General features: G+C 39.3%; 1 protein-coding gene across 2 annotated transcripts in view; it reads right to left on the reverse strand.

Moving 5' to 3' along the window:
• The window catches only part of MED23 (mediator complex subunit 23), a 38,775-nt gene extending 18,879 nt beyond the window's left edge, over positions 1-19,896 (reverse strand). Inside the window, exons 1-12 of one of the 2 annotated variants that reach the window (XM_065630728.1) lie at positions 19,775-19,896; positions 16,269-16,300; positions 16,073-16,160; positions 14,488-14,612; positions 14,230-14,341; positions 13,402-13,500; positions 12,302-12,403; positions 11,470-11,539; positions 9,862-9,974; positions 8,538-8,633; positions 7,949-7,966; positions 1,160-1,360 (exon numbers count right to left, since the gene is read on the reverse strand). In XM_065630728.1, coding sequence (XP_065486800.1) covers positions 1,160-1,360; positions 7,949-7,966; positions 8,538-8,633; positions 9,862-9,974; positions 11,470-11,539; positions 12,302-12,403; positions 13,402-13,500; positions 14,230-14,341; positions 14,488-14,612; positions 16,073-16,160; positions 16,269-16,300; positions 19,775-19,834 — 1,116 coding nt within the window. In that variant the 5' untranslated portion in view covers positions 19,835-19,896. The remainder of the gene's footprint in view (positions 1-1,159; positions 1,361-7,948; positions 7,967-8,537; positions 8,634-9,861; positions 9,975-11,469; positions 11,540-12,301; positions 12,404-13,401; positions 13,501-14,229; positions 14,342-14,487; positions 14,613-16,072; positions 16,161-16,268; positions 16,301-19,774) is intronic. The other variant, XM_065630729.1, reaches the window with a different exon arrangement.
• Between the last annotated feature and the right edge of the window lie 4,650 nt (positions 19,897-24,546).

Below are 24,546 nucleotides of genomic sequence, written 5' to 3' on the forward strand. Positions count from 1 at the left end.
AACCATTCTGTGATTCTGTTTTCAGAAAGGTGGCAAACAGGTGCATTAGTTGTAACACAGAAACAAACTCCGGGAGGGCCACAAAAATTAATGGCAAGATTTAAAATGTATTTAGGTCTTGAGGATTACTGTTTTAAAAAATTAGCAACTCTTAAATATTGGACTTAAAACATCAGCTTGTAGCCCTGTAGCCAAATACAGTATTGCCATAGCAGGCCACAGGTTTTGTATCAGCCCTACCTATAAAGAAAAATCTCTGAACCAGAACAACCTGGGCTTGCTTCATCTGGATGTGGTAGGGTATTTTTTTGCTTTTTAGCTTTATCTGTAACAGTAATTCCCTAATAACCAGTACTCTACTCTTAACCTCTAGTCTTATGTAGCTTGCTTTAGTTTTAGATCAGATTTGTGCAATCATGTTGTGTAGTGCCTATTGTCTCAATGGGTCATTAACAGTAATGAAAGGAATGCAGCCTTGGTAAAACTAATTTTGGGGATATCAAAGAGAACTAGAATCCATCACAAGTAAAACAAAACATACATAGTAAATTTTGATGAAAAATGAAACTGTGGACAAACAAAGATGAAGTAATATGTAGCGTATGTTAGAAACTGTAAATACTGGAAAAGGTAAATACTGGAAAGTGTATCAGTTTTAATGGAATTATTTTTAGGAATTAACAATAACTTTAGACTGCAATTGCCAATATCACTGTAATTGGACAAACGATCTTCTATTAGATTGCTTTGATTAGACTGATTAGACAAACAAACTATAAGTTTTTGCATCCATCTACTTGGATGTTTCTTTAGCTCACAAACTGAACAGGGAGTCTGCTGTATTTGAAGCTTGGTTGTAGACTGGATGCAACAGCAGAGTGCTCGCATCTTCTGCACCATGCCAGTTTATCTTCTTATTCTAGTTACTAGCACATTTTGCATACAAATGTAACACAACATCCTGTAACTGAATACACTGGAAACAGACCAGGATCACAGCCTTGTAACTTGGGAATTCGACTTACTTTTACAGAGCCAATGATAAAAAAATTAATTGTTACACATAAGTTACTTGTTGCACGGATGAGTGACCTTTTTTTAAAAATCTCTCTTTTTTTAAAATCTCTCTTACCAACTGTGAGCGATACAAACAATTTACCTTTTGATGCAGTGACAGGACCATATGAGGAAAACTTGCAAACTGAAAGAGCACAAAGAAAATGAGCTGGCTGGAGAGATGCTGCCACAGAAGCTGACTGGTTCCACCATCATCAAACTTCTCTTCAGTCTCAGACCGTTCCATGGCATACACCACAAGATCCACCAGCTGGTCCTCCAGCACAGGGCAGCGCTGCTTGTGCTGTAAGGCAGAGATCAGATACAGTATTCCAAAAGCCTTGCCATTAACTTCACAACTTGTACAGTTGCAGTTACAGTACAGTATTTCGACAGAAGGCTGGGAAGCATGAAATGAAGTCTGAACTTAAGTTAAGGATAAGCCAGGGCATTAAAGCTGCACTATGTTACAGGTCTCGATGATTTTTACATTTTATCACACATTACATAATTCCCTACTCAGTTCCAAAACACAGACCATCAATGCACAACTAACACCTGGTGTTTTAGTTTGTTATTTTTAATAAATTAATGCAGAATGCTATTTTTCTGATCTTGCATTCATGGAAAAAGAAGTCCATTCCTTCAACATGCTGGTGGGGGTTCTTTGGTTTGTTTGGGTTTGGTTTTTTTCTTCTTCCCTCTTTTCTCCTTTAAAGTACATTTCAAAGGTAGGGATCACCATAAAGAAAAAGATATATCAATTACACCACCAAACCCAGAGGAAATACCCCAATACAGATGTTTAATGACTATTCTCTTTTTCACTCTCATTTTGGGCTCACCTACAACTAGCAGCAGAATTAAAATCTGGTTAATACCCCTATAATTAGGTGCTGTCCTACTGACACAGCACCACCTGGTGCAAGACAAGATCAAAGAGACTTGAAAATTAATCTGATGAAAAACTTATGTTCTACATATTGTGAATAGAACAGAAACTGCATACCATAGCAATGAGCTCTTTAGACGTTCAATTTAGATCGCCACAATCTCTGCAGTGAGCTATGCAAACACAGAAATGGTTTAAAATACACACCTTCCCTGATGACTTTTAATAATGATCAAGTAAGGAATGCATTATATATTCAGATACATATGTTAGTACAGATGTATGTAAAGCAGACCCATTACCAGTGGTTTGGAACTCATTAATAATCTTCAATTTAAGATCATATGTATCATATGTATAATGTCACATATTGCAAGTTCTTTAGTGCAGCCACCTTTTATTACCCTGCACTTGTATAGTTATACTGGTACAAAGCACTAAGGACAAAAAGCTGTGTCGAATTTAACTTATTTCAGACGGTGCTAGCACTTCAGAAATAACCTAAAATAATCTAACCCCTGTTTGTTTCTTTACAATCTCTATTCAGGAATGGTCACATTTATTTAGTTAGTTGTTTGTTTATTCTTTACACCTCACACCTGTAACATAATGCGGCCTTAAAGAAAACAGTATTACTTCAATGATACAAAAGAAAAGGAACTGAGCTGCTCAAACACTAATCATGAAAATGCAGTATCCCTTTCTAGAGGCAAAAAGTTGTATGTAAAAAATTGTTTTCAAAATTCACCCAAATACTCAAAAAACATCTTAGGGATGCCTTAGATTAGTTCTTTGGCTTACTAGTCAGGCAGCCTAAAAAACCCCTTTTAATTAATAAAGAAATAATAAAAGGAAAGAGAGATGCTGAAAGGAGATGCTTGTTCTACCTTCATCGATGGTAGTCTTTTCCATGAAAAAAGAGATTCTCTTCAATTACAAATAAAATGCAAGAACGGGAAAAGTTGACAAAATACAGTGAACAGCATCCCCTGTTGCATGCTCTTCGCCAGCTCAAAACTGCAGAAAACTACAATTCTAGCTGTGCTTTCTTGAAGCATGCTTAACACAAACCTCTCACTAAACCAGAAAGCATCAATTACAGTTTCACCTTCTCCTCCAGGACACAATGCTATTATCACAGATTAACCACGTTACAGGTTTACACAGAGCAGTATTAACACCACCAGTTGAGAATACTTTGGTTTTCATTTGTGGTTTTTTTCCCCCTCCCAAAGCAACTAATTATGAAGCAGAGCAGGGTGCAACAGACAACACTACAGACTAGTTTATAATCCAGCATGCAAAACTACTACGTACAGGGCTTGAAATTTAATAGTGTGCTAAGCACTGGGTTAATGTCCACAAGCCTAATCATGTTAGGCTACATTATTTTAGAATAAAGTTATTCAAAGAATACAACAGGAACATATTACTGTTAAAAAAGAAAGCCAGAATTTCCAGTAGGAATTTTCACTGTTCTGAATAATTCTAAGATTGGGCAAAGTTTAGGAGCCAGGAAATTAAAAAAAAAGAATTAACTCTTTTATTCTGAAAATCATGCTTTTGTTGCTTTAAGAACAATTTTCAATGAGAAATATAGCAGTACTTCACATTCTATCTTAATTAATTTAATTTCCTGGGATTTTTTTCTGTATTTTCAGTGAATATATATTTTTGCATTTTTTTTTCTATAGTTTTGAAGCACTCAAAATACTAAGCTGCATAAGAATTTGCAGGATTGGGGCCTTGTTTTATGAGTTACTCAAACTGAAAGAACATCTCAGTCTACACTGAGACGAATAAAAATGTTGGTGAGAACTGATTCTCCTCATAAATAAGCAGGAATTCATGTTTTGGCACGGCTTACACAAACCGAAAAAACCCGTTTGGGATTATATATGGAAAAATATAGCATTAAAATCCACTATGCTTTTTTCCTAAAGAGAACATTATTCAAATTATTGTAATTTGGTTATATAAATATACATTTGCCATTTTGCCCTGAAAATAATATTTTACAATTTGACAAATACATAATCTCGTTGAAAACATTATTAAACCATAAAGAAATAAGGAGGGGGGAAAAGCACTCCCTTGATAACTTGATACTAAAATTTCTCTTGAGATCAGCCCTCTGCTGGAGTAGTGGTACTTTTTTCAGCAGATTAAAGCATCCACTGGGTTTGCGGGAGGGGCTGTGGGGTGTGGTGATTTTTTTGGTTGGTTGGATTGTTGTTTTGGTTTTGTTGTTGTTAGTTTTGTTTGTTGTTTTGGTTTTTTCAGTTGGTTGGGTGGTTTTGGTGGATTGGAGAGTGGGGTGGGTAGTTAAGTGTTCCCTAAAAGAAAAATATTTTAAGAAGCCAGCATGGCTAGCTGGAAGCTATTATAGTTTTGGAATATTTTAAGTAAACAACAATTAGCTCAAAAATATTTAATAAATATCTACACTTAAGAAATTGAAGACCAAACCACAGAGCCCAAGATGCCTGCAGGAGTAAATGGCACCTCCTAAAGTCCAATTCAAAATGTGTAAGTTAAATGCCTGAAGTAGTTAACACAAGACAGAACTCTGGGCCTCCTCTCACCTCCTTTTTCCAAAAACTATACGCTCCCCAGACACAAAACCTTAAAGTTTATTGTTTATATTGCACCTGACTATTTCTACCAAGTTCGGTGGGAACTCTCAAGTTTTCCTCATTAAAAACCAAAGTTTTAACAAGGAAGTTGCACTTGAGTGTTCTCAACACACACTCTTACAATCGTAAATACATAAAAAATAATCATACCCCTTAATTACTTTGCCACGTTAATACTAATAGTATTGGATAGCAAGTTCCCAGCATAAACCTAGAATATTTTAAAAATAAAAGGGAAAGGAAAGTGAATTTTTAAATATTGCATTATGTCATTCCTTTCACTTAATGAATCTGCTTACACAGCTCATGGACAGACATGAAAGGAAACATCACCTTCCCCAAGCAAACTACCTTGCTTTGTACCTAGAATAGAATACAACTACATATTAACTTGAACTGAGTATGGTATAGATAATTTCCTACTCAAAGCTGCAGATCACCACTGCTGGTTTAAAAGGTGACCAGTTAAATATACCCTGTAAAGAGCAAAAACATTAATACAATAGCTGCTAATTAAAAGTTTGTTTACGTTATAGAAACAAGACACCTGAAAACTACCTCCTCTTTCAAATACCTCCCAACACAGAGAAATCAAAGTTTAACACGGTTTTTGATTGTTTAGAGGACTGCAATACCACTCAGACTGCAATTATGCAAGTAAACATGCCGTATTAAGTCTGTACATATAGAGAAGGTAAAGATACAAACCAAAATGTTCAAAATTATTTCATGTCCTAGATTTAACTAAAGCTCAATTTTAAGAACCAAATGTAAGATCTATAAACTGAACCTTAATTTGGCATCAGTGTATTAAGACACTTTGAACTGTTAATCATTTTCCAAAAAACAGATTGTTACATACCTCAACAAATTATTTAAAAGATAATGAAGTACTGGGAGTATCACCTCAGCTAACAGCAGAATATAAATTGACATAGAATCACAGAATCATTTTGGTTGGAAAAGACCCTTAAGATCATCAAGTCCAACCATAAACCATGATAACACACATGATAAAACACAATTTAAATATCTACTTCTTATAGACCAGTTCCAACAGGTATACAAGAGAAGATAACTATTCCACACAGAAGTACGCCATAGCATAAAATAAAAATTCCCAGACTCCGGCAGAAGGAACATTTTGAAGCCCGTATTACTACATCTAGACTTAATGCCATATACTTGATCAAAGTATTAGCAAATCTCAACCCACAACAAAACTTAAAATCCTGAAAGGAACACATGAATCTATAAACATACCAAATTTTACCTTCATTTTTCACTCTGCAAGGTTAACAGGACAGTTGGATTTGTACTTTTTTTTTATACGACTCAAAGATGGTTTGAGTGAGCAGTTTTCTAACATAGATCTGGTTGGTTACGATCGAAACAGAATGTTTCACTGCTCCTCTTCAAGCATATTTGAGAACTAGGACAAATTTGGCCGAACCATACCTAGTTTGTGATGTCAAAAGATTCAAATGAAGGCTCCAATCCTGCAACTAGATCTGTGTTAATAGTTGATAGGGCATACAAGCAGCTTCACATAAATAATTAATGATCATAAATAAATAATGATCATTGCTTTAAGGTGTTTCTGCATTTATTTTGAAACAAACTTAGCACTATTTGCATTTCTAAGTGTCTTCTATTACATTGACAATTCAAAATTATCAGCCATATTACTGAAAGCATTGATACAGTTACCTAACTTCTGAAAATCATGCTACCATTTTTTGTCAGGCGGCTATATTAAAAAATTCAACTATAACATGGAGTTAATTTGTACCTAAAAGCAAGTAAGATTTTTATGTTTTCCACAGTTTTAAATAGAGTATATTAATGTTTAAATGGAACATTATTTCCTGTTCTATAACACTACGCCACCCTACTCTATATTTATATTTCTAACTCACAAGTTTTCAACAGCTCAAACATCTTTATGCTGGTGTAACTGTAGTCACACAGCTATAGTTCACGTTCTGTCAGCATTTCCTTTACAAGCTACGTTCTTCAAATTTGTTCCTTGGCCATTAAAATTCACATGAGGTTGAAACTTTGTGTGGGAATTTCTATACTAGCAAACAAATTTTAAGAAGTATAGTTCAACATATTTCATCACTTCATTTAAATTTTCTTTGATTACTTTTAGAGGACAGTAAAGTAGTTCAAAACTAGCATTTTTAACATCAGTGGTTTTTGACCTGAAGGCACAGACCATCCATAGTTAGAAGAATAAAATGGGTTCAATATATTTTTTTGTCTATATCTTGTATTATTTAGCAGCTACAAGATGCATAGAGGAATTCATTAACTGAATGTAGACACAGAAGTAGGCACAGAATACAAATACTACTCATTTCAACACTAAACCTAGCAGCTCTTTCCCAAAGGTTTAACATTTCAGCTGCCTTAAGTCTCAAATACAGGGCTGTCATATACAACACAGAGTACTGTTTGCCAAGATGTAGGAATCTGCGCATTCAGTAATCTTGTCCCAATCCAGAAAAAGCACTGGTGTATTTCATTTACAGTGGAAAATGTACACAAGGTTTCAGGATCATGTAAATTTTATGGTCAAGTTACAAATCTGAAAAAAGTTTCTTAAATGGAAACACTGACACAACCTTCACTATAGTATTGCAAACAGCAACGCTATTTTATAAATCTTAAGCAATGTTTTTTAAAGTAGGTGTGGAATTGATTATTGTAACAGGAGATCAACTAAATATATACCTATAATTTCAAATTTCAAGCAGAAGTCCACTCGATTAATTTGCTTAGGTGACTGTTTACTTATTTATTTAAACAAGTAATCAAATTTTAAGGAACTGCTTTTCACATGGCATCCTGCACCACCTTTCTTTTACCTAGCTTGGAGAATATTATAATTGTCTGTTGGGAAGTTTTTTACAGAGGCTTCCTAATGATAAGAAAATCCCACTAGTAAAGCTGCTTTTTTTTGGCTTTTTTTTATTTTAGACAATGATGTATTTACAGCTTTATAATTTTACAATCAAGTGCAGCAGATGTTTTTACACCTGCATAAGGAAAGAAATTTTGAACTAAGAATCTCTCCTCATCTGAAAATTCCAGCAGACAAAGTAAAAGTTCTTGTGACTGGTAAGGGAAATGGTAGCAGTCCATTACAACCAAAATTTTAGGATGAAAGGACCACTGACTGTCAGCGTTATGCTACATCTCTCATATCTCTAGAGGTCTGTAGTGAGAATTTGCCCTTGAGTCATGGTCCTGCCAATTTCAAGCCCTGACTGTACATATATTCTCTAACTGGAATCAGTGGCTACAAAGCGGCCAGCGTATCGTTAGTCACAATACAACAGTAAGGTTGTGAACATACCTGAGCAATGTTCAAGGTCTAGAGCATTGGAGGATGGGCAGGACAAGACAGGACAGAACAAAAATAAAGGAAGAAAAAAAGAAAAGACAAAACAGTGACTATGAGGCCAGCCTCAAGGATCCCCAAGTCAGACTAAGCCCTCCCATTCTAACGTATAAAAAGAAAAAATGTAACAAAACAAATCCCAACTTTTCACTATTCTACTACTATAACATGCCAATATAACAAAGAACAACAGTGCTTTAAAAACTAATAACATGAACAATAACCATTTTTATTGTTTGAGCTAGCAGTCTCTTACTGTCTGTCAAAGGTGTACTTGAGGCTGGCCTTATAGGAAAAAAAAGCAATGCAAAAAAAAAATCATATTTTAAATCTCTACTTTTCAATTTAACATTCGTAAAGCAATATACAAATGATAGGAACAACAGTGTCCAATTAACCTAATATGATCTCATAAAAAAAAAAAAAAATCACCACTCTTTGGACCTAAACTGTTTTGCTCAGTTAGCTATAGCAAAGAAAAGAGAAAAAGAATAGTGCAGATTCTATGCAGAATTAAATCACAAGTTACGGCACAGTACAGTACCTGCTTATTCAGACCTAGCATATTGCAGACCATATCCCTTGAATACGGTTGTTCCAGCACATATCTCAACAAAGCAGTCTGTGGCTCAAACAGATCCTTGGGGAAAAAAAAAAAAAAGGCAATCACATACAAACATATATTGCCTCAAGATTATGCTTAACACCGGGTTTATGTTTAACCAAGCTAATGTAAGAATGAATACTTAATTTATGTCGATATGTATTATCTGGCAAATCTTTTTGCTCTCTGATGCCCAAAAGAAAGGAGGAAATAATCACGGCTCTTCAGAAGTGACAGGTTTCATGGGAACTGAGTAGAAGAACATTCTTTATCAAATAAAAGGATGGCACGCTTTTTGAAACAGCCTTAAAATACTGGAAGACCATCAAGAATTCAGAGGAAGCCAGGTAAGACAACTGATGAAGCACATGACCAAGATGCATAAAAATCATGAGCAGTATGAAGAAAGTAGATATGGAACAAATGCTCACTGTATCTTCCAACAGCTGAAGCACTTTAAAGAAAAACATTATCTGAAGCTACGCTCAAAACAAACAGAAGGAGCTGACTCCTCACACAACATGAAGCTGAAATGTGGAAGTCCTTATCAAAGGGATGTTGAGGATGCTAAAAGTTTACACAGGCTCAAGAGGAGACTAAACAAATATTTGAAAGAGGAAGGTTTACTGAATATATAGAAACTAAATCTGCCTCAGGAAACACCCAAAATGTTAATGGCTGTAGAGTATGAACACTACATATGTCATTAGCTATAATATCTTTATACCCTTCCTTGGACACCTAGAATAGGAAAATGGGAATGCTGGGCAATGTGAATTTTTGTCCTGATCTTTCAGATTTCTTAAATTCTTTCAGTAGACCACTATTTCACACTCAGAGTTTTAAGTTTAAATGATTTAACTTACATTTAAGCTTGAATTGTAAAATTATCTTTCCTATGGAACAACGAGCACAGAAAAGAAGAAATTACCTTCCCATTCTCTTCCATCTCCCCAGTGCTAAACTAATTTTCCAATCAATTCTCTGCTCTCACTCGCTCTCTCACATGCACACATCCACAAAGCACATTAAACATCTCTTATTCTTCAACATCCTCAGCAGTGGTTATACCACACACCACTTTAAAGGTCCTCCGCATATAGCTTGAAAACATTGAAATATATAATAAAGTGAAAACATCTATGTCTTCAGTGTTAGCCTAGCTGGAACAATAGGATATTCACAGTCAAACTTCCTCCCCCAATTATATAAAAGCTTTGTATTCATTGAATGTAACATGTTTAAGAAGCTTAATAAGGCATACCTTATCATATGGTAAGAGACCTTTCAAAGGAAAACGAAGGGTTGTAGGATCCAGCTTCCATGAGTTACACATGGCACCTGAGTTATTTACCACAGGAAGAAGACTACAGCGACCTACATGCAATGAAACATCATAAATTCTAAAACAGTGAACCTGGCCTATTGTTTAAACATGCTGAAGCAAAAACTGGCCTTAGCCACTTTCATGCTCTCCTTAAATTTCTACTCTCTAAAGCTTTTTAACATAGGATTGCTTCAGGATCATATTACTTTTCTAACTAACCTTCAACTAATAAAATATCTAAGGAGTAAAATCCCTGTATGTTCAGACTGGGTACCCTGAAAATGAAAATATCTGCAAATATTAATCTAAAAGTAACTAACCTTTAAGGATACCAGAAGACTATTCCATTGCTACTGCCTGACCTAGGGATTTGCTCTTGGTACACTGACCCTTTCCACAAAGAAAATGGTATTACTAATCTAAGTATATAATCCAGCCTTTCAATTTTCATTCATTCATCCTGCAAGAAAACCATGGGCAGGATTCTGTTCATTAAACTAGTCAAATACAAGCATCTGTACTCCAGTAACAGTCAATGGGGATCTGGTCAATTTAATCAGTGTAGGCCAATGTGATTCAGCTGATCACACGTGAAAAGTTTTTTGTAGGGTAAATTTAGACTTGTTAGTCAGCACGGATTAGACACATGGGATTTATTTCAGTTGCTTAAACACAGATATCTTAACTGAGCTGCTAGTGCACCTGTATATCAGCATCTAAATTTAGGTGCCTCAACTTCGACCTAAATCTCACTGTCAGTTCAAATTCCATGACTTCTATTGTCTAGACTGGCCATATTACTATCAGATAAAACAAGCAGTAAATAAATGTTTCTTCCCTGCAAACATATCTACAGATCATTTACACATCCAAACTTGTAAAAATTTGTGTGTGATCCCTGCAAGTCACAGGCATAAAAGCTATACCACACTTTCGACAGGAGAATAACTACATGTTTCTGAAACACAAAATGCTTTGGAGCATTGCAGATGAATTTACATTCTTAACCTCTGCACTGAGGAAGCTCAGTTGCAATAAACCTTGCTCAGGTCAAAGATATAAAGCAGCTGTTATTAAGCTACTTAATTCTCAAAGCAAACAGAAGATATTTTTATCTTTTTCAAGAAAAAATGCAGCAAGGATCACAATTAAAATAGCCGTATTTTAGTCTTCAGGTTTCTAGCAATAAGCAACGGTGAGTTTTTCCTTCACAGAAGAGGAGTGGCAGTATTCATCTGAGCTAGGAAATGTTCACACAGAAGCCTGCAACAATGGGGATAAGGCTGAGCAGCTACAAAAGCTGCAATGGAAATAAAAGTCAGAAAATACCCTGTGGCTAACATGCCAGTGGATCTGTATTAACTCAAAATCTTTGAGCATAGATTTTCTTAATGTTTACTGTAGTTAGAAACTATATGGCCATGTAACAAGTAGTACACTTCCACTACCAGCTTAGATTAATATATGCCCCAAAACACTCTAATACATAAAAAGTTCAACATAAACTTATTTATTTTGAAGTCATTCATGAAATCATTCTCTTACCACAAATGGAATTTATTCTTGCTGTAGGTCTGAAAGTATCCACAAAATCCGATACCAAATTACCTAGTAACTGGGTGAGAAGAGGAGAAAAAAGATCAGTTAAAGGTTTAAGTCACAGATACCCATAAGGAATATTTAAGACTTAAAACCAGTTTATACATTTTAATAAAATACAGAGGAATCTACTAAAATAACTAGCTTCCTTCAAATTTCAACAAGTCAGAAAAAATCATCCAGAACCTCAAACTATAAAACCAAAAATGTGACCTTAATATAGAAGGGGTAGGAAGCACTTCTCAGTTTGCACTTGAATGAGAGTTTATATAGTAACTGTTTCTCCTATGTGTACTGCATTATTTCAGTGCACACCATTTAGTAACGGATGACTTAAGACAAGCTTTAGAATTTCTGTTCATAACAGATCTGTTTGCCCCTGAATAACAATTCCACAAAGACAAAGCTCCCAGATTAGTACACCCTGGATAAAATCTTGGCTCAAAAGCCAGTAAGTTCTCCCAATAATTCAAGGGAGTCAAGATTTTATCCTTTTCCCAACATCTACTTAATTTAACAGAATATAAAATTAAAAACTGGATCAACATTACATTCTTTTTGGAAACAATGACCATTTTCATTGCACCAGAGCCCCAAATTGTTGTGTACAACTGAATTTAAACACAAAGAACACACTGGTCAGGTATTTAAAGCTATTTTTCTTATCTTGAAGCCACAGAGAAAGCACAAACTTTTTTTTTTTTTTTGTTTTGTTTTAATAATTTTGTTTTGCATGAAACAATACTGCAGATTACACGATTTGATATTATATCATTACCCAATGGGGAAGTTTTCCTTCAGGATATAGTTTTCTGATTTCTGTAACTGCAAAGTAGGCAGGTAGCAAACATGCATTTCTTTCCAAAATGTAGGCTACCACCTATAAATAAAAACATACATCGGTGTAAAAGACTTTGGATAAGGTAAACAAAGGTGTTGCCTACTAGTCTGAGGCAGCCCATGAAAATCATAGAATGGTCTAGGTTGGAACAGACCTTAAATATCATCTAGTTCCAACTCCCCTGCCATGGGCAGGTACACCTTCCACTAGACCAGGTTGCTCAGAGCCCTGTCCAATCTGGCCTTGAATGTCTCCAGGGATGGGGCATCCACAGCTTCTCTGGGCAGCCTGTTCCAGGGCCTCATCACCCTCATGGTGAAGAATTTCTTCCTTATATCTCATCTAAATCTACCCTCTTTCAGCTTAAAGCCATCACCCCTTGTCATATCACTACGTGCTCTTGTAAAAAGTCCCTCTCCAGCTTTCTTGTAGACCTCCTTTAGGTACTGGAAGGCTGCTATAATGTGTCCCCAGAGCCCTCTCTTCTCCAGGCTGAGCAAACCCAACTCTCTCAGCTTGTCTTCAGAGGAGAGGTGCTCCAGCCCTCTGATCATCTTCGTGGCCCTCCTCTGGACCTGCTCCAAAAGGTCCATGTCCTTCTTATGTTGGGGGCACCAGAGCTGGATGCAGTACTCCAGCTGGGGTCTCTTGAGAGTGGAGCAGAGGGACACAATCATCTCCCTTGACCTGCTGGTCACTTCTTTTGATGCAGCTAAGGATACAGTTTGGCCATATTGAGCCTCTCATCAATCAACACCCCCAAGTCTCATACACTTTACCTTACGGGCAAGTCAAACATTGGGCCTGACTCTCCTGTTAGGGATTTTAGGGCTTATCTACAACATCCCCCAAAAGCAATTTGTTTACTGTATAAAATAAAATTACAAAAAAGAATTAGAGCATAAAGAGTAAGTCTCTGCAGTTGAACTGTACCGACTCTCAAAGAGAGCCATCTCAGCTATGAGAAATTCATAGATGACAAAGGAATGAGGTCTGTCTTCCTCTGTAGTGATAAGACAGGAAGTTCACATAGTTACCTCTCTTGCCGCTAAAAGCTGCTGTACAACAGCTGAGCTCACAGTGTTTGGAATTGTTAAGATTTTCTCTAGGATCACTTTCAACAGATCACGTACACCCTAAAAGAAAGCACACAAAATTAATCTTCACAGACATTCTTTATTTCTGGCAGAAAGATTATACAATCAATACGGTCAGACAATATTTTGACAGACAAATTAGCTGAGAATGCGAACGCTAATCACATTAAACTCCTTATGGAGCTTCTCAATCTTAGGATACTCTAGATGAGAAAATACCTTGACATTTTTATGTGCATCCAGAGACATCCACCCTATGATGATTTGTACAGACTGATCAAAGTTCAATGTTGTATTTTATGTTTTTTGCGCTAATCCACTCACCAATGCTGGTGAGGTCATTCTCTGCAAGAGATACTTGGTTTCCTACTCCTGTCAGACTTGTACCCTGCCAAAGACACAGCTTGCAGGATCATTTTCCTGTGTAGCAACAGGAGTCACAGCAGATGCAAGAACTTCAGCCTTAATGCTTAATAGTACTACTTTTCCATGTGTATCACTTCTGTATCTGCATTAGGGTTACTTAACTTTTAACTGAGAGAGGGATGAAAGATGACTGTGTAGTAGAAAAAGGAGATACATTGTCCATACAGAATTATCTATTAAAGTTAAACTATGAAAAGGCATTAAAAGTGGTCTTATGGAATTATTTTTTTCTTCTGTAATCAAAGCAGACTTTGAAACACTGGATGTCTCTGATGTGAAATCATAAAAACAAAGACAGAAATAACGTGTCTTATCATGAGGAAAGGAATGGGAGGACGATACCTTGTAGTCTACACCTCCAATAATCTTCCGGATCAATTTAAATGTTAATGCCCACAACTGTGTCCTTTCCCATTCAAGCGTATCGGAGTTTATCAGAGATTCACAAACCATCCTAGCAGAAGGAGACAATGCAAGAAAGAATGACAGATGACAAGCATGTGCTCTCCAGCAATAATTTTTACAATGTCAACTTAAAATACCCTCCCATATTACAACGTCCACGTCTCCTATTTATCAATGTATTCTGACACAGCTTACCTGGGTGGCAAAAGTCCAGTTTCTACTGCCATTGCTAAACAGTCATAAAGAAAAGAAATTCTTTTAGGGCTATGTTGGCTATGAATGAATCTTACAATCCACTGGACGCACTGTTCATGTGATTCCTGAAAAAGCAGTAGAAGGGAGAAAAAATGTATTTACGTGTGTGTTGGCAGTTGCACTTTCCTCCCCCCCACGCCCTGAGAACTGGTGTGGCAGTTGCACTGGTAGCTGCCCATTCCCCTCTCAGAACTGGGGCCTTCAATGGGGCAGCTGGTGGCTCTTTGTGGAGACCCAGAGTCGGTGGGCAGGGTCGTCAGCAGAGGAGGGGCCGAGAGCGCCCACAGCCCGGAGAAGCCGAGAAGCTTCTCGAAGGTCCACAGTCAGATCTGAGCAGACTATAAATGGGGTTCCCGCCGGCAACTCCTTTTGTGTGGTCTCCTCGGAGCTGCCATGCTGCCGGAGTCCCTCCCCTTAGCCGGAGAAGCCGTCTAAGGTAACCTCCTGGGATTGGGAGCGCCTCACCTCCACGTGTGGGTGAGTGATAAATTAATGAATATATGCTTTAATAAGACCTTGCCTGGTAGGCAAGCGTACCTTCCTCGTCTGGGACAGAAGAGTATAAGTCCTGGCCGCAGTAGGCTAGTGTTTATCTTTTATGGGCAAAACGGGGCAGAGAGGGCTCTGGTTTGTTTTTCTTGTGAGTGCATATATGCACGCTGTGGATCCTCATTCTTATTTCGCTGCACCCCAAATAATTTCCTAATCTAATATCCAAACCTTTATCTTATGTTATCGGAGTGCTAGTCCGCCTAAACTTATATTTGGGACGCCTCTATGACAACAAGTAGTGAAACAAACTGTAAAATTCATACAGTGTCCTACCAGAAAGAAATGAAACTAACAGAAGAACAAGGGTATAAATGGTAGAAGTTGTCCAGTTGTTCAACATAGTTTTCCCTACAAGTCTTTTGATCTTATTTTGAAGAAGTTCAGTTATCCAACTGAAATTATCCAGTTGTCCAGTACTGGAAACACCTCCTAGCTGAAACATTGATTTCTATAGTCAGCTTTGTTTTTCACATATAAGTTATGAAAGAATAGAATAAAATAGAACTGTTCTATATTTTTCTTTCCTTTTTTAAGTTATATATTTTCTCTCCTTTTTGCAGTTATAAGCAAATTCAGTGAAAAGATGACCAAGTCTCCAACCACAGAAGAGTGCTTAGAGGTATCTAAGTTTTGGAAGGTAATTTTTGAACATAAACATACATCTTCTCCCCTCTGCCACTTCTACCAGAAAGCCTGTAACAAACTACCTTTATTTATTTCGTGTTATACTTGCATTTGTTTACCTTTATTTGCATTGCACACCAACCTCTGCTGAACTATATAATCTTATAAACGTCAAAGCTAATCTTTTTTCTTGCAAAGTCTTCCAATATTCTTTACTGTACCATACCTGAAACCATATTCTGAATGACTGGACACAGACCTTATAGCTCAAGTGTGTGTCTACTTGGCAAGGTTTCACCATATTAAAAAAGTATATAAAGTACAGATAAGCGACAAATTAGATGTTAACCTGAGAAAGACTGCTCCAGAACTGTCTAAAAGCGCCCAGGCAGCTGATCAGTTTTGTTCTCTCATCTTCAGGGGTGTCCATAAACATACTAATGCAAACAAGAACATCAGTTATTAGCAATACTCAATGAAAAAACACAAGCAGACAATAAATGTATACAGAAAGTTTTGCACAAATAAACTAACATTACACTCACCCAGGGAAAGCCTCTTCAATTACTTCTGTTTTCTGTAAGATAAAAACCCCAAGTGAGCTATTGTGAAAGGTTTTCTATGAGTATCATGCCACCAGGATGCAGTAAAAAGAATAAGAGCGATACTGCTATGGGACTGTATCAGAGACAGATGTAACTTTTCGACTACATTAAACTTTTTCAAAGTTGAGACTGTGTTGTTTTCATATAAACAATATACCCTGTGAATCCAGATTAAGGCTCTTTGGTTTTGTTGGGGGTTTTTGTTGTTGTTTGCTTGTTTATTTATTTATTTAATTAATCAATTCTAAGTATCTAGAGATTAATTTACTTCCCAAAGTTGCAGAAGTTGTTTGATTCTGTTATTGCAGCTCTTTTCTTTTTACTTTTGAATCCCATTAGGATTTTGTCCCACTTACATTCCATGACACTCAGTTACAGAGTTACACAAATCAATTCTATAGTTACTTTCTCATCTGAGCTCAGATCCATTGGTTTTTATATTCAATTGAATTATTATATGTTCTTGTACTAGGTGAAAGAAGCAGAAGAGAAACCAATACTCATTTGTTCTGCACAGAAACATAGGTAAGTTTTGCTGCTGTCCACCAAGTCGGTAACAGCAGCAGTGAAAGTAACAACTTGTTTTTTCTTAGTTATGCCTTAAAAAATGCAACAAAATTTCGTAAGCACCTTTTTTTTTTCTTTTGTTCCATAAAAATTTTAGGCAAATAACATTGCTTAAAAACAGGCAATGTGACAACACAGTCAAATCACTATGTTAAACACGTGAAAAAATAGTCTGTATGACAGCGCCAAAAGGAGAAGTCTATTTGGTAAAGGCAATTAATTAATATGCTACAAACAACTTACCACCATTCAAAGAAAAGTACCTCGTGTATTTTACAATGCAAACTTAAAACAGAAAGAAAAACCCATCCTTCTCTCTATTGAAATTCATCGTATGGATATAAATTTCAACTACATATCTCTGAGACCTACGTATTCTTTCCAGTTCAGATGGTTTGAGCAGCCTCTTCTGTCCAAAACATAAGTCAGGCTCCTCTACAGGACCTTATCAGCTACTGTCACTACAGTGTTCCCAACCATGTGAAGTGCTCATATCTACCAAGAAGCTCATTCATTTGTGCTCTACAAAACAATGACTTAATGACCCCATGACTTGGGTTCACAAACAGAAAGTCCTGTTTAACTAATCTGACATCCCTCTATGACAAGGTCACCCACCTAGTGGATGAAGGGAAGGTGATGGATGTAGGTTTTCTGGGTTCTAGTGATGCTTTTGATACTGTCCCTCACAGCACCTTTCTGGACAAGTTGTCCAGCTGTGGGATGAGCAGGTTCACAGTGTGCTGTGTGAAGAAGGGGTTAAAAGGGTTGTAGTGAATGGGGCTACATCTCGCTGGCAACCAGTCACGAGCGGTGTTCCTCAGGGTGCACTTCTAGGGCCAGTTCTGTTCAGTATTTTTACCAATGATCTGGACGCGGGAGTTAACTGCACTATTAGCAAGTTTGCTGGCGATACCAAACTGGGATGTACTATTGACTCTCTTGAGGGAAAACAAGCCTTGCAAAGGGATCTAGCTAGACTGGAGTATTGGGCAACGATTAATGGGATGAAATTTAACAAGGCCAAATGCCATATTCTCCACCAGAGATGGAGCAATGCAGGGCACAAGAACAAATTGGGAGAGGAGTGGCTGGAGAGCAGCCCTGCAGAAAGGGATCTGCGGGCGCTGGTGGTAGCAGCTCAGTGTGAGTCAGCAGGTGTGCCCTGGCAGCCCAGAGGACAACCCGTGTCCTGGGGTGCATCAAACACAGCATCACCAGTCAGTCAAAAGAGGTGAGTATCCCGCTGTATTTAGTGTTGGTTCAGCCTCACCTGGAGTACTGTGTGCAGTCCTGGACCTGTGATTTAAGAAGGATGTGAAGATCCTTGAATGTGTCCAGAGGAAGGCAAAGCTGGTGAATGGGCCGGAAGGCATGTCCTGTGAGGAGTGGCTGAGGACTCTGGGTTTGTCTAGTTTGGAAAGAAGGAGGCTGAGGGGCAACCTCATTACTCACTACATCTACCTGAGGAAAGGACATGGAGAGGGAGGTGTTGATCTCTTCTCCCGGGGATCCAGTGATAGAGCATGTGGGAACAGTTCAAAGCTGTGACAGGGGAGGTTCAGACTGGACATTAGGAAGCATTTATTTACTGAGAGGGGGGTCAAATTCTGGAACAGGCTTCCTAGAGAGGTGGCTGATCCCCCAAGCCTGTCAGCGTTTAGGAGGCATTTGGCCAACATCACTAATAACATGCTTTACCTTTTGGTCAGGCCTGAATTGGGCAGGTAGTCGGATTAGATGACCATTGCAGGCTACTTCCAACTGAAATATTCTATTCCAATGACGTACCAAACTATGCTTTATTTTGCAGGTGTACCTACCGTACCATTGTGCGGGTGTATTTCCACAATTCACTCATGCCATTTTGTTGGCTGAAGAAAAATGTCTCCTCGAGACATTAATTTACTGTGTTCAGTTTTGGGCCCCTCGTCATAAGAAAGACATTGAGGTACTAGAGACAGTGCAGAGGAGGGCAGCAAAACTGGTGAGGGGTCTGGAGCACAAGTCTGCTGAGGAGCAGCTGAGGGAACTGGGGCTGTTTGGCCTGGAGAAAAGGAGGCTGAGGGGAGACCTGATCGCTGTCTATAACTACCTGAAAGGAGGTTGTAGCATGGAGGGGGTTGGTCTCTTCTCCCAAGTAGCAAATGACAGGACAAGAGGAAATGGCCTCAAGTTGTGCCAGGGGAGGTTCAGATTGGATATTAGGAAAACATTCTTCATGGAAAGGGTTGTCAGGCATTGGAACAGGCTGCCCACGGAAGTGCTGGTGTCACCATCCCTGGAGGGCTTTAAAAGGCATTTAGATGAGGTTCTTAGGGACATGGTTTAGTGCTAGAGTTAGGTTATGGTTGGACTCGATGCTCTTGAGGGACTCTTCCAACTGAAATGATTCTATGATTTTCTTATAGCCTTCTTTGAAACGCCTCCTCAAGCTGCTTATTCCACAGTAAACTCAGCGCACTATAATTTGGTTTTGGCTGAGCAAGCTGCTTCCCCCGTGTCACGCCCAGCCCTGCTCTGCCTCGGCTTCCTCATAAACACTCAGCAGAGGGAGGATTTCAGCCGGGAGAAGCGGCCTCCCCTCCGCTGGCCTCCGGGCACCCCCGCCAGGGCCCGCGGTGGCAGGAGCACCGACTACCGCCGAGTAGTACCAAGCCCAAGAGGACGGCGCCGTTTCACACCGCCGGGGTTTCCACACACGAAGCGCGCCAGAAAAATAAAAAAACCTCTTTCCCCTCTGTTTTCATCTTCTTCATGATCCCGGCCCCGGCCCCGCGGGGAGAGCGCGGCGGCCCGTGGGGCCTTGGACAAGCCCCCGGGCCGATCCGGCCCGACCTGCCCACAACGTTCCCCCCGCGCTCCGGGGCCGGACTCACCACCACCTCCTCGAAGATGCTCTGTAGCTGCGTCTCCATAGGCACCATGGGGATGGCCATGGCGCCGGGCCGAGCCCTTTCTCAGGCGCAATGGGCGCCGCCGCGCCCGCTCCCTCGCCGGAAGCCCCGTCCGTGACCCCGCCTCCCACCTCCGGAAGCGGCTGCCGGGGGAGGAAGCGGGAACGGGGGCGTAACCAGCAGGCCTTTAAAGTTTTTGAATGTTTTTGTTGTTGTTTCGTTTTGTTTGGTGGCTATTTTTCGCTGGGTTGGTTTTCTTGTTTTACGGAAATATTTGCATAGGCTTCTTCGTTTTTTGAATAGTCTGGTTTTAGAATAACTTGACAAAATACACGTGTAAGGAGCCATTGAAGGAGGAATGTTGTTTTTACAACTGATCTGGCACCTGACCCCAGCGCGGGGGAAGGACTGAGAGACATCAGACTATGAAGCATTAATGTGAAACAAACTACCTTCGGACTAATCCCGGAATGCAAACTGATTACTGTATTTAAAAAGTAAAGCTAGGGGGAAGGGTAACCAAAGACACAGGAACCCATATTTTTAATAAATCAATAAGGGGAGAGGGTTGTTAGGATTAGATGAATGAGGCAGGTAAACTGAGGCAGGTGTCGGGCAGTCTGTAAACCCTGCGGTACCCACCAGTGGGGAACAGGGGAGGGAGCTTGCGGCTGGGATTTGGGGGGGGGCTTTTTGCCCTGTTGCGTGTGCCTGCCTTTAGGTAGAACAGCCGTTCTTGCAAAATTGTTAATAAAATATGCTTTGCTGAGAGATCCTGCCTGGGCCTATTATATTGGCAAGGTAATCGTTTCCTACACACGTCCAGGTTCTTACAGTAACGATTCCTTACACTGTTATAGGACTATACTTTGCTGTAATTACTATAAAGTTAGAATTATTCATTCCCATTAAAAGTCATAATGTTAGACTAAATGGAAAATGTATTTATCTGAAAACATCTCAGGATACATTCTACATGTGCAGTGGGTTTTAGATTAAAAATAAAGGGAAAATGCTAAATCAAGGCAGTTTTAAAATTTTGTGGCTCTTTGACACTGTGTTTTCTGATCTGTCTGTGGCTGTTTGGCCATGAAACTCAATTCAGCTGGTGCTGATAACTAGATACAAACTTATGTCTACAGCAGAAAAATAAAGCTGAGCATCCCAAATTCTAGTGAGTAAGTGAAGGCCTCAGAGAAGCGAGAAATTAACATTTCCAGGCTTGAGTGGAAAATAACAGGTTGTACCCATAGGGGAAAAGCTTACGTGGGATTGGATAGAGGATTATTTGTTGTAAATGTAAACAGCTTTTGTGTAAACAAGCCTAGAAGAATAGGTAGCTTAAGCAATGAGAAATGCTATAAATAAATTTTAAAACTACCCTAGAATACCTTGTGTTATGTGGGGCACCAGAACTCGCACAGCCAGCAGAGATGCTTGCTGTTGCCAATGGGCAGTAGCACATGTGACTGAAATCAGTGCATTCTGGTCAGTAATGGGAAATACCTGCTTGGGAAACAAATAATGCTTACCTGATCATTGGGAACAGAGAAGATATAATATAGAGGAAGGTCTGTTTGCGCTTGCTTGAGTTGCTATTATAATTGTGTTGGCCTCAGTCTTAACACAAAGCTGTTTCTTCTCTAAGAAATGTTCATAATACTCCTCACTGTGTGCTCATTTATAGTGTGTTGCAGTATGACCTAACGTGCCCTTGGACGTCCTGCCAACACCTAGTGTCAGTACTTGCCCACCCAGGGCAGATATCTACTCTAATTCTATGCCAAGCTCCTAATCTATTCCCATAGTGACCCGAAGAGGTTGTTTTTCTTGTCATGATGTCTTATCCTTGAGGACTAGTCTATTATTCTTTTATCTGATTTAGTGCTTGGTCACACTCGCAGGCTAACAGCCATTCCTAACTGTGTCTTGGGCTCCAGATCTTGATCCAATCTTAAATGTACCAGGCCACAATCTGTCCACAACTTTGGCCTAATATGACTTTATCTTGACTTTAGGTCATTAACCAACATTCAGTCTAAACTGTACTTGCCATGCCACCCACAATTTAACTGGTTACTTTTATTAGACAGACTTGGTCTAACCTTAACTAGAGTCCTAGTCCACAACTTGGCCCAAATATTATATCAAGTTTTGAGTTCTAAAGCTGGACTGTGTGATAGCCTTGAACCACCTAAGAGGTCGCCGTGGTGATTTACGTCCTAAGTTAACTCCTCATCTAACCAGATCTCATTTTAACAAAACTGAACTACCAATGGCCTACCTTTGGCAGAGAATCTGGTCATTGGGTTGGAGCTGAGGGTCAGGGGTGCCACAGCAGGTCAGACCTAAGCGATGGTCACCCTGTTTTGCCTGAGGGAACCAAATGTCCAAGTGGAGGAACAGTATAGATTTCACGCGCTGGGATTGCACCCAGGTGTGTCTGCCGAGTCACAGAGCCCTGTCAGACTCTGCGGATTAGGTAACACAGAGCCACAAGCATCACATAACAAGGAAGAAAAACAGCATTTGCATGAGGAAGAAATGACCATCTTCATCCAGAGACAGAAAAGGAAATGCACTTTTCAAAATGACTGTAAATGTCATGTTATTCTGGCGAAAAACCTTCACCGAAATGACCGTTCATTTAAGGATGATAAACATTTATGAGAAAATTGGTTAAGCTTTGAGGATTTTTCCTAAGTGAGTGCCATTCATCTTAGAAGATGTATGACAAATGAGTATAAAGGTGTCTTTTAACCGATGGTATGTTAAGGCCTGTCCAGTTCTTTATGGCCTTAGAAGACTTTCTGCAGCTTTTTACTAGTAGTTTAAAATGACAGGAATTGACTATTCAGAAATGTCTCTTCCTATTTCCCCAAGCGCTTTTTAACATGTATCTGGCAGAGATGCCGTGCCTGTGTTCTTCAAAACCATCTTCCCACTCTGGAAGTGCCAAATGAACTGAGGACTGCAATTTGACTACAGTAGAATGGGTTCGTCTATACCCTAGTCCTGCATTTGTATAGTGCCAGACTATACGCAGGGCGATCACTTGAATTTACCATGCAGTAAGAACAGAAAGGATAATTAATAGTTATTTCCTTCTTCCCTGTTGCTTTCTTTACTCTTAAGTATTGATAATATGGATTGGTTTTTTTATGAGAATTGTCTTTTGGTAGGGATGAAAAAAGGTGTTTTTAAATGCCCTTGATCTTTAAACAGAAAAGTCTGGGTTCTTGGCCAGTGTTCATGAAGTTCTATATTCTTATTTTATCAGATATTTCATAGAAATTAATCATATGGGCAGTAATGTTTGTGAGATTAGAGAAATGATTAGGAAAAAGTAGCAAAATCAAATAAATAAGATCACATATGCTTCCATTTGCTATACTATTTTCTTTTATATCAGTAGGAGCAGAAATTCACCTTGGGTGCCTACACTAAGTGCCTGCACTCCCAAAGGTCAAATTTGCTACTTCTGTAAATTTATGTATTGGTTTTGCCTAGGACAGAATTAATTTTCTTCACAGTAGCTAGCATGGGGCTGTGGTTTTGATTTGTGCAGAAAACCGTTCATAACACCACCCTGGTTTAGCTATTGCTGAGCAGTGCTTGCACAGCCTCAAGGCCTTCTGTGCGAGCAGGCTGGGGGTGCACAAGAGGTTGCAATGGGCCACATCTGGGAGAGCTGACCCCAACTGCCCCAAGGGATACTCCACACCATACGACATTGTGCTCAGCAATAAAACCTTGGGGGAAAAAAGGAGGAAGGGGGTGACGCTCTGAGTGATGGTATTTGTCTTCCCAAGTACCAGTTACGCATGATGGAGCCCAGCTTTCCTGGAAGTGACTGAACACCTGCCTGCCCATGGGAAGTACTGAATGAATTTGTGGTTTTGCTTTGCTTGTGCGCAGGGCTTTTACTTTACCTATAAAACTGCCTTTATCTCAACCCATGAGTTTTCTCTCCCTTGGGGCAATAGGGCTGTGTGGGCACTGTGTGGGGCTGAGCTGCCTACCAGGGTTAACCCACAGCAGTGATTTTTGGCACCCAGTGCGGCGCCAGAAGGGTTCACGATAACAACAGATTTGATTGGGATGTGCCAGACCAGATTTATAGCTGCTACAGCTGTTTAGCTATTAACAGGCAGGCTCCTGCACTTGCCATGGGACTCGCTTGCTTTGCTGCATGTTACACTCTAGTGATTTTTGCTGGCTGCTATTTGCTGCACTGCTTATCATCTTGCTTTGCTGTGCCTGGGAACATTTCGATAACAGCACTGACCACGTGCCTGGGCTGGTGTATGGCCAGGGTGTTGCTGCTGTTCCTGTACTGCTGAAGTGGGCATGCAGTAACTACAGTCTGACCTCCAGCTAAAGGGACTGTGACCTGCAAGTCCATGCTGGAGCAGATATACCCTAAAGTGTCTGTGGCTGTGGACAGGTCCACACTAGAGCAGGTGCTCCCCTGAAGGACAGGAGCTGATACGTAAGTCTGTGCTGGAGCATGAGCAAGGGAAAGAGTTCATTGCAATATTAAACTGTATAGCCTGGTTCAAAGGGACCAGACTTGGAGATTGTAAGGGATATAACTTTAAATTGTTGTAACCTGTTGTTTGAGTTGCATGTTATAGGAAGTACTATAGCATAGTTATAGGAACCACCCGAACAGAGAACAAGCCTCACAAGAAGCCCTGCAAGTTGGACCCAACCTGAATAGATTTTGGTTGCAAATAACTCCACACAACACA

Source organism: Caloenas nicobarica, chromosome 3 (assembly GCF_036013445.1).
Source record: "Caloenas nicobarica isolate bCalNic1 chromosome 3, bCalNic1.hap1, whole genome shotgun sequence".
NCBI classification, from domain to species: domain Eukaryota; kingdom Metazoa; phylum Chordata; class Aves; order Columbiformes; family Columbidae; genus Caloenas; species Caloenas nicobarica.